Genomic DNA, 13,251 nt, shown 5'->3' with positions numbered 1-13,251 from the left:
ACACATGAAGAAACTAGTGGAAATGTGTGTCGGCTATAGAGGGTTGGGGGGGGGGTGTGAGAGAGAGAGATACAAACATAAATCATGTAATCATGGAAAAATTTTTTTCTAAAATAAATAAATAAATAAATAAATAAATAAACCACAGCAAGCTATCACAAGGATTATTCGCTATGACCAGGTATGATTTATACCAGGAATGCAAGGCTGGTTCAATATAAAAATCACATGTTTATCTCAATAGATGCAGAAAAAGCCTTTGACAAAATACAACACCCATTCCTATTGAAAACACTAGAAAGTACAGGAATAAAAGGGCCTTTCCTCAAAATAATCAGCAGTATTTATTTAAAAACATCAGCAAGTATCATCTGCAATGGGGATAAGTTAGATGCCTTCCCAATAAGATCAGGAGTGAAGCAAGAATACCAATCACCACTACTATTTAATATTGTACTAGAAATGCTAGTGGTAGCAATTGGAGAAGAAAAAGAAACTTAAGGGATTAAAGTAAGCAGTGGGGAAACTAAACTATCACTCTTTGCATATGATATGTTGGTATACTTAGAGAATCTGAGAAAATCAACTAAAAAGCTAGTGGAAACAATTAGTAATTTTAGCAAAGTTTCAGGATCCAAAATAAGTCCACATAAATCATTAGAATTTCTATATATTTCTGACAAAACTCAGCAGTAAGTTTGAAAAAGAAACTCCTTTTAAAATCACTCTAGACCAGTGATGGGCAAACTTTTTAAAGAGGGGGCCAAAGGAAAGGAAATGCTCATCTATTGGTCTGTTTCTAAGGCAACTCTTTTGAAGTTTCACTGTATTGTATCCTACTCATTGCATTCGTCAGATTAGGAATAATGTCCCGAAGCCAGATAGAACATTTCAGGGGGCTGCATCTGGCCTTCGGGCTGTAGTTTGCCCAACACTGCTCTAGACAATATAAAATATTTGGGAATCTATTTGCCAAGACAAACTCAGGAATTATATGAACAACTACAAAACACTTTTCACACAAATAAAACTAGATTTAAATAATTGAAAAAACATTAATTGCTCATGGGTAGGATGAGCTAATATAATAAAAATGATAATCCTACCTAAATTTATTCAGTGCCATACCTATCAAACTACCAAAAATGTCTTTTATAGAATTAGAAAAAATTATAACCAAATTCATCTGGAAGATCAAAAGATCAAGAATATCAAGGGAAATAATGAAAAAAAAATGTGAAGGATGGTGGCCTAGCAGTACCAGATTTTAAACTGTACCATAAAGAAGTGATCATAAAAACAATCTGGTACTGGCTAAGAGACAAAAGAGGGGTATCTGGGGGCAGCTGGGTAGCTCAGTGGAGTGAGAGTCAGGCCTAGAGACAGGAGGTCCTAGGTTCAAACCCGGCCTCAGTCACTTCCAGCTGTGTGACCCTGGGCAAGTCACTTGACCCCCATTGCCCACCCTTACCACTCTTCCACCTATGAGAAAATACACCAAAGTACAAGGGTTTAAAAAAACAAACAAACAAACAAACAAACAAAAGAGGGGTATCTGTGGGAGTCCAGCTTCCACAGGGTTCAGGTGTCCATTGGAGGATGATGGCATCAGCGAAAGAAGAAGGAAAATAAGAGATGGTTAACACTTTAACCTGCACCCAGGCAAAGCAGGAAGACTGCTCTGCTTTGGCTCAGAGTGATTTTATTTTTATACACTTATTAGCTACACACATTTTTGGCAGGTAGTTTCATTTTCAACATACATCTTTCCTTGTAGCTAATGGAATAAGTCATACATTAACTTTTACTAAATTATAAAGTTGTTTAATTGACAATCTTTAATTATCCTATTTTCTTTGGTTCTAACAAAAGATGCAAAGCTTTGCAGGAAATGTTCTCATCATGGGGGTAACTGGGCTAGAAATTACTTTTCCACCCATCTGTGAGGTACAAGGCATGAGTTTCAGTTGAGGATAATGGTTCATTACATTTTACTAATTAAACTAAGAATGGTTATTCTTTAATCCATTACACAATTAATAGTTATCCGTTATACTAACCAATTACACAATTAATCAGACTTCAAAAGATACAATTACCATAACCCAGTCCAAATATTATTCTAATAACAGCCTTTCATTTTTCAATATTTTTCAGAGGTAAGTTTGACATGTTCTCTAGGCTATGGGATTAATAAAACAGTCTGGTGTAGTGGGATGTATCAGCCTTCTCAGGAAGGCAATTTCTCTATTTTTCATCCATTGTCCTCCCTATTTTATCATTCTGGCTCAGGGTTCAGGGAGGCTTGGAAGCAGTCCTGGCCTGCTATTATGCAAGCTCCCGTACATAGGAGTGAAAAACCCAAGTACAGTTTTGTTGGGGTTTTAAAATCATATGAAGTAACTTTTAGGGGAATTTCTGTATTATTACATGTAAAGGTGGGATTTTCCTGGGAGTCTATAGAGGCTGTAGTAATAGCTTTCAGCTGTTCTTCTATATTTCCGTAGGGTTGAGTAAGGTTATTGATCATTACAATTCCAATAATAGAGTGTGTTAGTAAGAGAGGGGTCACACAGGGGAATCTGAGTGGGTATTTCCATCCTTACTAAGGCTGCCATGCAATCCTTGAGGTTCAACCTGTGACCATGTCAGACTGCGTGGTTGTGATGGCTCCCGGCAGGGATCAATGGAATAGACTTAGGGTAAATGACCTCAGCAAGTTAGTGTTCAATAAACCCAAAGATCCCAGCTTTTGGGACAAGAACTCACTATTTGACAAAAACTGCTGGGAAAATTGGAAAACCGTATGGCAAAAATTAGGTTTAGATCAACACCTCACCCTATACCAAGATAAATACAAAATAGGTAAATGACTTAAATATAAAGAGGGAAATTATAAACAAATTAGGCGAACATAGACTAGTATACCTGTCAGATCTATGGGAAAGGAAAGAATTTAAGACCAAGCAAGAGATAGAGAACATTATAAGATGTAAAATGAATCATTTTGATTATATTAATTAAAAAGTTTTTGTACAAACAAAACCAATGCAACCAAAAATTAGAAGGAAACCAACAAACAGAGAAAAAAATTTTTTTTATAACAACAGTGTCTGACAAAGGTCTAATTTCTGAAATTTATAAGGAACTAAGTTAAATGCATAGGAAATCAAGCTATTCCCCAATTGACAAATGGTCAAGGGTTATGAATAGACAGTTTTCAGATGAAGAAATCAAAACTATCAATAATCACATGAAAAAGTGTTCTAAATACCTCCTGATTAGAGAAATGCAAATCAAAACAATTCTAAGGTACCACCTCACACCTATCAGATTGGCCAATATTACAGTAAAGGAAAATGATAAATGTGGGAGGGGATGTGGCAAAATTGGGACACTAATGCAATTGCTGGTGGAGTTATGAATTGATCCAATCATTCTAGAAGTTAATTTGGAATTATGCCCAAAAGGTTTTTAAAGAATGTATGCCCTTTGATCTAGCAATACCACTATTAGGTTTGTACTCCAAAGAGATAATAAAAATGGTTGCACAAAAATATTCATAGCCGCACTTTTTTATTGTAGCAAAAAAAGTGGAAAATGAGGGGGTGCCCTTTGATTGAGGAATGGCTGAACAAATTGTAGTATATGATAGTGATGGAATACTATTGTGCTATAAGAAATGATGAACTGCTTGATTTCTATATGAACTGGAAAGACCTCCATGAACTGATGAGGAGTAAAATGAGCAGGACCAAGAGAACATTGCACACAGAAACTGAAACATTGTGGGATGATCAAATGTGATAGACTTTGCTACTAGTAGTAATGTAATGATCCAGGTCAATTCTGAGGGACTTATGAGAAAGAATGCTATCCACATCAAGAGAAAGAATGGTGGGAGTAGAAAAAACAGAGGAAAAACATATAACTTATCACCTGTTTATATGGGCATAGGATTTGGGGTTTTAGTTTTAAAGATTACTCTGTTACAAAAATGAATAATATGGAAATAGGTATCAAGTGAAAACACATTTACAGCCCAGTGCAATTGTTTGTTAGCTTCAGGAGGGGGGAGGGAAGAAGGGAAGGAAAGAACATGAATCATGAAACCATGGAAAACATTTTCAAATTAATTAATTAATCAAAAATAAAATTCTGTTACTCCAAAAAAATTTTATTTTTTTCCAATTACAACTTTTTACATAAATTTTCTGAAGTTATATGATCTAAATTGTCTTCCTTCCTCCTTTCCTCCTCCCTCCCGGAACTGGCAAGCAATTTGATCTGGGCTATACATATATTATCACACAAATCATATTTCCATATTGTTCATTTTTGTAAGTGAATAATCTTATAAAACCCAAACTCCAAAACATATACCCAAATAAACAAGTGAAAAATCAATGCTTTGATCTGCATTCTGACTCCAACAGTTCTTTCTCTGGAGATGGATAGCATTCTTTGTTGTAAGTCCTTCAGAATTGTCCTGGATCATTTCATTGCTGATATTAACAAAGTCTGTCATTCCATCGTTCCACAATATTGCTATTACTCTGTACTAGGTTTTCCTGGTTTTGCTTATTTCATTCTGTATCAGTTCACGTAGGTCTTTTCAGCTTTTCCTAAAATCATCCTGTTCATCATTCCTTTCAGCACAATAATATTCCATCAGTTGGTGCCTCTTGCTCACTGAAGAGACCAAAGCTGAATTTTCATCCTCCCACTCCTTACGTAGGAGGTTCTTTCTCAGGCAGTTCAGCTAGAGTTTCACACTCCTCTAGTTTCTGGAATTCTTTTACTTATAAACTTAATTGATAATTTATAGATGATCTCAGGGTGTGGCCAAAGGATCTTCAGACTATAAAAACATTCTTAGGCCTTTTTGCATGGCTAAGGCTTTTGATTGATTGATTATATAGTTAGGATATTGGTTATTACATAGACAATGTAGTTAGGATATCAGAGCTAAAATGGGGTGAGATAATGTTAACCCCACCCTTACAAATATATTTGCAGACCTTCTAAATCCTAAGTGATTTTTGTCTCTGTCCTCTTCTGAATCTATAGGAGGTCTAAAAAATGTTCTCAGGCTTTGTGTATCTAGGTATTGTATGAATAACAATGGAGCATATAGCTATCTATTTGTAATCCTTTGATCTTTTTGGTCATAAATGTTTTTAATGATATGCTTTTGACTGCTTCTCCAGTGCAATTTTTCATTAATAATAATGTTGCAGCCTCTTCACCCTGTTCTTCGCCAATGACCTTCAGGTAGCCCTCAATTTTAAAGACTGTGGTGTTCTTTGAAGACTCATCAGTATTTTATGACATGCAAACATACAGTCCCTGAAAAATAGTGTTAAAAAGACAAGACTTTGTTTCAAGAAAAATCTTGGGTACCTTAAAAATAGTGTGCAACTTCCCAAAGATGATCCGAGCCATTTTTTTCTTGTTCTAGGCCAATTTATGGTCCATTTTGTTGGTATAAGATCACAGAAACAGAACTGGAAGGAATTTTGGATTCCAACCCCCTACATTGTACAGATGAGGAAACTGAGGCCTAAAACAGTTAAATGATTTACCTTTATTCTCTGATGAAAAGGTGACACTAGATAGAAGCACAAAGTATGTGGAAGGGAGAAGAGACAGACCCGGAGGAGGATCACAATATGCTATAAAGGGGCCTGAATACCAGAATAAGGAATTTAAACTTAAGCAGAGAAATGATATGACAGATTCATATTGTTAAGAGAGTTTTTATTAGTTTCTATCTTTTTCTATTTATGAAGCAAAGGAATAATAAGATTTCTTAGTAAGAGACCTCTTGCTGTGCAGGTTGGAAGTTGGTGACAGCTATAAGGGTATGGCTGAGTGTGGTTTGTAAGTTGCAGACAGTTGGAAAGGGCTTTTTGTCTCTGGGTCTCCTGGGAAGAGGTTGTGTTGCTAGCAATCTCTCTGGTTGGAGACAGAGAACTGAATTAAGGCCTTAATAGCCTTATTGATTATCAATTAACTTGGGTGGATAAGGTAGATAGATAGTGGTTATATTATCAGATACAGGGAGTAATGAGAGTAGGCGAGGGCTTTGGCCTAGCAGAAGATACTGCCCTCTGTGGCAGATAGATGTAGGGTTTTCTAGAAAAATTTAGTTAGGATTGGGATCTGGGGTATAGTTATAATCTATTATAAGATTACTTTCACTTTCCTCCTTCCTATTTCCTATCTGTATTCCCTAATAATAAACTAAGTGCTTTGTGTTTTAAAAAAATGGAAGCAGAATTTTAAGGCTAAACAAATTAATGGTGTATGGGTGGCATTGGAAGGTAAATCTATATTTCTAAGAACATTTTATCAACAAATCTGCCAATCAATTCATAAAAATGGTCATTTTGGAACACAAGGCATTGTAGATTTGGTGAAGTATGGATAGCCCCTGGCATAACAAACATCACCTCAAAAGTATATGCAGCTTGTACAACTTGCCAAGCCTATAACTAACATAGCTTTCAAGGAAAAGTATTTGGGGGACATCCGTTAGCATACACACCATTTGAACATCTACAAACTGACTTTATAGCAATGCCAAAAGCAGGACATTACAAATTTTGTTTAGTGATAGTAGACTAACTAACCAGATGGCTGGAAGCATTTCTAACAACATGAGCAATGGCAACATTTGTAGCCAAAATATTATTAAAAGAAATTATGTCTAGATTTGGTTTACCAACAAGAATTGATTCGGACAGGGGAACGCATTTTACAGATTTGTTTTTATGCCAAATATATTCTTGCTTAGGTATAACACCAACATTTCATTGCCATACCACCCACAGAGTTCAGGACAAGTAGAAAGAATGAATAGGGAACTAAAGACAATGATAGGAAAATTATGTACTGAAACTCACTTGAAATGGCCTGATGCTCTACCATTAGCATTGCTCTACTTGAGAAGTAGACCAAGGGGAAAACTACATATCTCACCATTTGAGATGCTCTTTGGTCATCCACCTATGCATGCAAAGCTGTTTAATCCAGTGCATATGTCATTGGTAAGAGGAAATACAACTATTTCTACATGTATAAGAGATTTACAAGCCATAATAAAAGAACTACATGAATTAGGAGCTGTAGTGCAAGTTGGACCTATAGACTTTTTGTTACATGATCTATATCCCAGTGTATAATTTGAATCTGTTACCCTAAAAACTACGATCCCTAGCAAAACTACTATTCCCAGCACCTACTCACTTCCTGTTGTTACATGCTGATGTAGACAGGATATAAATTGGGTAGAGTTCCATGTCTAGCTCTCTTTTCCTTCCTGTTGGCAGCTTTGATGGAGCAGGCATTTTGAGCAGGTAGAAAACTTAGTCACGTGGTTCTATTTTGTCAGATAATAAAACTTAAAAAATAATTCTTCAAGTATTGAACTTTAATTTAATTCTTACACAAGGGAAGAACTTTCAACGCACTGGCTTTTAATCAAATCCTGCCCTGTCCCCCCCAATTTAACCCTTCACAGCCTGGCGAGCCAGATAGGAGTTTGATTAATCTATTGATCTTCTGTTCTTTCCAATATTAGGAAAAGGACAGGAGTGTAACCATGGTGTTCAATATCATGGCATGGATAGTGAAGGAGGTAGTGCCTCATTACTTTAGAGAACTCCCAATGCCTGGGACTTTCACTGAGATTTTACTTCTAACAGTTTTGGTTGGTCTCTGGGTAATATCACTTATGGGAGTATTTATTCTGTCAGGGTTGTTTCTAAGATATCAACTGTATCAAGTATTTAGTTTAATACTTACTAAGAAAAGGAAACAACTGAAAGAGAGATTAATGGAGACTAAAGTTGCTTATCTTGAGGATTACATCTCTAAATTGACTAACACTATTACACACCAAACTGAAACTATTGCCAAATTTGAAGATAGTATTTCTCAATTGACTAAAACTATAACCCAACAAAATGAAACTATCTCTGAACAAAAAGAAATTATTGCTCAGTCTACTAAACCTGCCTCTCCTACTGTTTCTAATTCTCCTACCAAAGCCCCTAAAATTAAAAGTCAAAAGAAAGAAAGTACAAACCCTAGTCTATTCCCTTTAAGAGAAGTAGCAACTTTTAATCCTAAGAGACAGTCAGTAACTGTTAGGCACACCATTTACCCCTCAGGACATGAGGATATGGAGGGATTTAAGTGCAGCACTTCTTCTTTTGAGGAGGAGCCCATAGGGGTAATAAAAAAAAAAGCTTGAAATAATATGCAGGCAATTTGATCCAACCTGGATTGATTTTGAATATCTTCTAAATGAGTTACTAAATAAAAAGAAAAGGATAAAATTATTAAGCTTACCAATGAGGAGGAGGGTATAATTCTCTGGCCAGTGGTTGACCCTCATTGGGACCTTAACAATCCCCATGACTATGCGATATTATGTCAAGCTAGGGAAGCAATACTTAATGCAATGAGATAATGTTCAGATAGACCTGATACCTGGACAAAATTTGAAAAGCTCAAGCAGGAGATAGGAGAAAATCCTCCACAGTTCATGGAGAAACTTATAGAACTGGGAGGAAGATACATAGACATTTGACTTAACAAGAAAAAGAGATATTAGACAACTGAGAAGGCAGTTTGTAAAGAATAATTGCAAAGTAGTCAAAGTAGTCAGAGACTATTTCAAAACCAGTTGCCCTAACTGGATGAATATAGACCATGATGAATTAAGGAGAGTGGCAGTTTATGTTTATAATGGGCATGAAATGAAAGATGCCGATGATAATGATTTAGTGGATGCATTAAGAAAGGAGATAAAAGCACTAAAGGGAAAAATTGAAAGGCTTGAAAAAGGTGATACTAATTTTGGGTTAGCTATTGCTCCTGTGTGAGAATATTCAACCCAAAGAGAATATACAAACCAGAGGTCAATGTGCTACTTGTGTGGAAAAAGTGGACACTTGATAAATTGCAGATGCTGGGATCAAATATTCAGCAATTTTAGAAATAATGGTAGGAATTTTAAGAATAACTATTCTAGAAACAATAACTATTCTAGAAATAACAATAACAACAGAAAAAATTTCCAAAATAGCAATTTTGGAAATTATGGGAATGATAGAAACAGTACCTGAACTGAGGCAAATGATTTGTTACAATATAACCGCAATAGGGCACATCCACATAATAGCTAAATTTTAACTCTTCCTCAGTGAGAGGAATCTCAGAGGGGTGGACATGGTCCTTTATGAAGATTTGCTAGGGGAGAAAGGACTATGTAATACAATAGTGATTTTCCAGACCCAGATATAATTTGACTAGTTACCCCAGTCCATTCTTCCCTAGATGACTATGAACCACATTGCATCATGGTTCTTTGCGCCAAATGATGTCAAAAATGTTAACATTATTTGTGTTTGTATTTAACACTAATTTCCAGGGTTTTATTTTATGGTCTAGGAATTATAGGTGTAATGTAAAGACTTTTACAGGTGATACAGTTTATATAAAGAACTTTCAGCAAACAGAAGCAACTCCATTCCAGATACCTGCCATTGAAAATGATTCACTGCATATTTCAAGGACAAGACTACAGATACAAATGGACACTGTTTTAAAGGACATTAACATTCAAGAAGACTACAAATGGACAATTGGACAATATTTACAAGAACACTGGATTACTACAAGGACTACTACAAATGGACATTATTTTAAGGATGCTGAACTTTGTGGGTAAATAAAGGTTTCTCATATATAAAGGTTTGAAATGGAATATAATGGGTAAGTATATAATTTATGTTGTTATTTTATTATGTTGTTACATATTATGTCATAGGATTTATTAGTTCTATGTAGAAATAATTATAATAATAATACTTTTATAGGTTTATAAAAAAGTTATAGATATAATATACTTTTATAGGAAAAAGTTAAAAGTAACAAATGATAAGTAAATGGTAAAATGTTATAACTGTTGATCAAGATCCTCCTTAGGGGAGATATATTAGATGTATAACATATTAGAATATATATTAGATGTATAAATGTATATATTGAGATTAAACCCACCTCAGGGGGGATATATTATATGTATATATATCATATGTATAATGTTAGATATATATATTAAAAATGTATACATTGTATATATAAGGTAAATATTAGATGTATATTAATTGTGTATATAAGGTTCTTGTTTATTTGTAGAGGTATATAATATGTATATGTTTCTTGTTTATTTTCTTGTTTAATTTTTTGTGTACCTAGTAACTGTAAGGTGTATTTAAGTTAATATCTTTAGGTTCTTATTTCTGTAAAGTATAATAAGAGTAAGTTTTATTTATGTGAAGTATAGTATGAATTTTGTGATTATAATTTCTATAACTGTAAATATTTGGAATTGTATATTATTTGAGACCCGCATGTTGCGAGAATTGTTTTGCTTTTTTCTTTTCTCTCTTTACTTCTCCCAGTTTATAATATAGAGTAGAGGATAGTTTCATTTGAAAGATCCATTGGGGAGACTGGTCTCCCAATTGATCTCAGGGGGGATATGTTAAGGGAGTTTTTATTAATTTCTGTCTTTTTCTATTTATGAGGCAAAGGAGTAATAAGATTTCTTAGTAAGAGACCCCCTGCTGTGTAGGTTGGCAGTTGATGACAGAAAGGTGTGGTTGAGTTTTTGTAAGTTTGTGGTTGAGGTTTGTAAGTTGCAGACCATTGGAAAGGGCTTTTTGTCTCTGGGTCTCCTAGGGAGAAGTTGTGTTACTAGCTATCTCTCTGGTTGGAGACAGAGAACTGAATTAAGGCCTTAATAGCCTTATTGATTGTCAATTAACTTGGGTGGATAAGGTAAATAGATAGTGGTTATATTATCAGATACAGGGAGTAATGAGAGTAGGTGAGGGCTTTGGCCTAGCAGAAGATACTACCCTCTGTGGCAGATAGATATAGGGTTTTCTAGAAAATTTTAGTTAGGATTGGGATCTGGGGTATAGTTATAATCTTTCACTTTCCTCCTTCCTATTTCCTATCTGTATTTCCTAATAATAAACTAAGTGTTTTGTGTTTAATAAACTTCACACTGGCTTTTGATCAAACTCCTGCCCCCCCAAATTTAACCCTTCACAATATATAAGGAAAATTGTTCTGGCAAGATATTGTTAACAGGCCAGGGCTGACTCACACAAGGTTGGTAGCTTAGGTTTAAGATTGGAATGAAATTAAACATTCACAGTTTATTCAACAGTTGAGAAAATGAGGTTGACTTGAGCAGAGCAAAGGGAAAGATATTCAGAGAAGAAAAAGGATATTCAGAAAACATAACATTGATTGACTGGGCTCAGCTTTCCAGCCACTGTTACCTATAATGTTCTATAGTCAGGTTGAGGAAGGAGCCAGTTGATCACTACATCCATGGATTTTGTATTTAGAGTACTAGGGAGCTATGTTATATCTTAAGGAATTAAGTCTTGGAGAAAATTCAATCCCTTTTAATGAAAAAATACTAAGGTAGTGTGCAATACAGCCTTAAGAAATTGCTTCCACTAAAAATGTGAAGGTTGGTTTGAAAAGAAAAAAAGAGGCAACATCTCTTACAATGTTATTTCAATAGTTTATGATGGGGGCAATGAGGAACTGGGCTAAGGTGGTGGTAATGAAAATAGTAAAGAAGGAGTAGATGCCAAATATTTTGTGGCAGCCAGATGGCTTAAGGAATAGAACTAAAGGTCAAGAGTCAGGAAGAACTGAGTTCAAATGTGATCTTAGATATTTACTAGCTGTGTGTTCTTAGACAAGTCACTTAACTTCTGCTTGCTTGTTTCCCTGTCTGTAAAATGGAAATAATAGCTCCACAGATGTTGTAAGAATCAAATGAGATAATAATTGTAAAGCATTTAGTACAGTACCTGTTATACAGAGAACTCTATATAAATATTAGCTATTATTATGGGAATGTAATTAACAGGATTTGGTAACTGATATATATAAAAGGAGTGAGGAAAAGGGAAGAGTCAGACTATCCCTAAGGTTTGTTTTCTTTTCTTTTTTAAACCTTTACTGCCGGTTTTTTCGGAGATCTAAGTTTTGCCAAAGGTTCTTCATCACTGAAGGGAGGGAATTCTGAAAGCAAAAACAGCTGGAATATTCCTTAGGAGGCTCTAGAACTGGATGGGACTTGAGGGTCATCTTAGCCCTCACTTTTTACAAAGTTGAGAAGACAAGTGCATAGAGGATAGCAGTGTGCTTGTACACGAAGTTTACAGTTGCTTGCTCAAGGTCACAAGACATTCTAAGTAGCAGAGTTGAGGACGAAACCAAGGTCCTCTGGCTCTCCAACCAGAGGCTCTAACCCTTCACTACATCAGGCCGGGACAGCGGTTAAGGTAGGAAACTTGATGGCGGTGATTAGAGAAGAGCCCAGCTCAGACCTTTCCTAAGTTGTTTTCCTTACTCAGTTTCCTCCTTTATTGGAAAAGAGAAGCTAGGTGCTTCTTCGCCTTGAAATGGTGCATGGCACTTGGAAGAGTCAGACATTACCACATGGCACTTGGAAGAGTCAGAGATACCAAGGGTATCTCACAGACCGGTGCCCCGTTTGCGGGAGGCACTGCTAGCTTTAGACCGCTTTAAGAACGAAGCCATGACATCATCCCGGCCCCGCGCAATCTACCATGAAAGGGCAACGCCCTCTCCCGAAAACCCAATCCGATTGGCTTGCTGTCACGCAATGGTCCCGCCCCCTCTTTCCTTCCCCGACTAGGTGACTCTAACCCGTCATTCAGCCCTGGTCGGAACGGTGATTGGTTACGCGCCCCAAACCGGGCCTAGGCCGGGCGCGCAGGGTAGGCTGCGCTGGTGGGAGGCGAAGCGGGGCGTGGGGGGGGGGGGCGGCGCCCTGTCTGGAAGCCGCTGCCGCCGCCACTGCCTCCGCCGCTGCCCAGCCGGTCCGAAGGTTCATCGGATTCGTCTTCCAGCCAGCCTGGGCCGGCCTGGCCATGGAGTCCTACGACATCATCGCCAACCAGCCCGTGGTGATCGACAATGTGAGATCCAGGGAGGGCTTGAGGACGGGTTGACGGGCGCGGGGGCTGTGGGGCACGAGGACGGGCGGGTGGCCGGGGGCACGCGCTCCGCCTCTCCCACCCCCACCTCACCCCGCCGCCTCCAGGCTGGCGGCTCCCGGGCGGGGCAGGCGCTGGGAGAGTATCCGGATTCCTCTCGAGCCCCGCCCCACCCCGCCCC

General features: G+C 37.1%; 2 protein-coding genes across 2 annotated transcripts in view; one reads left to right on the top strand and one right to left on the bottom strand.

The window, feature by feature from the left end:
- PURB (purine rich element binding protein B) overlaps positions 1 to 13,006 on the bottom strand; it is an 88,278-nt gene extending 75,272 nt beyond the window's left edge. Inside the window, exons 1-2 of the mRNA XM_044659612.1 lie at positions 12,818 to 13,006; positions 12,594 to 12,675 (exon numbers count right to left, since the gene is read on the bottom strand). Of these exons, the coding sequence (XP_044515547.1) occupies positions 12,594 to 12,675; positions 12,818 to 13,006 (271 nt within the window). The remainder of the gene's footprint in view (positions 1 to 12,593; positions 12,676 to 12,817) is intronic.
- The window catches only part of ACTR1B (actin related protein 1B), a 15,266-nt gene continuing 14,929 nt past the window's right edge, over positions 12,915 to 13,251 (top strand). The window contains exon 1 of the mRNA XM_044661043.1: positions 12,915 to 13,052. Coding sequence (XP_044516978.1) covers positions 13,005 to 13,052 — 48 coding nt within the window. The 5' untranslated portion in view covers positions 12,915 to 13,004. The remainder of the gene's footprint in view (positions 13,053 to 13,251) is intronic.

The sequence above is a fragment of the Gracilinanus agilis genome, chromosome 2, assembly GCF_016433145.1.
Source record: "Gracilinanus agilis isolate LMUSP501 chromosome 2, AgileGrace, whole genome shotgun sequence".
Taxonomy (NCBI): Eukaryota; Metazoa; Chordata; class Mammalia; order Didelphimorphia; family Didelphidae; genus Gracilinanus; species Gracilinanus agilis.
Note: the sequence above shows the minus strand (reverse complement) of the source record. Positions and strands in the feature narration are given on the sequence as shown.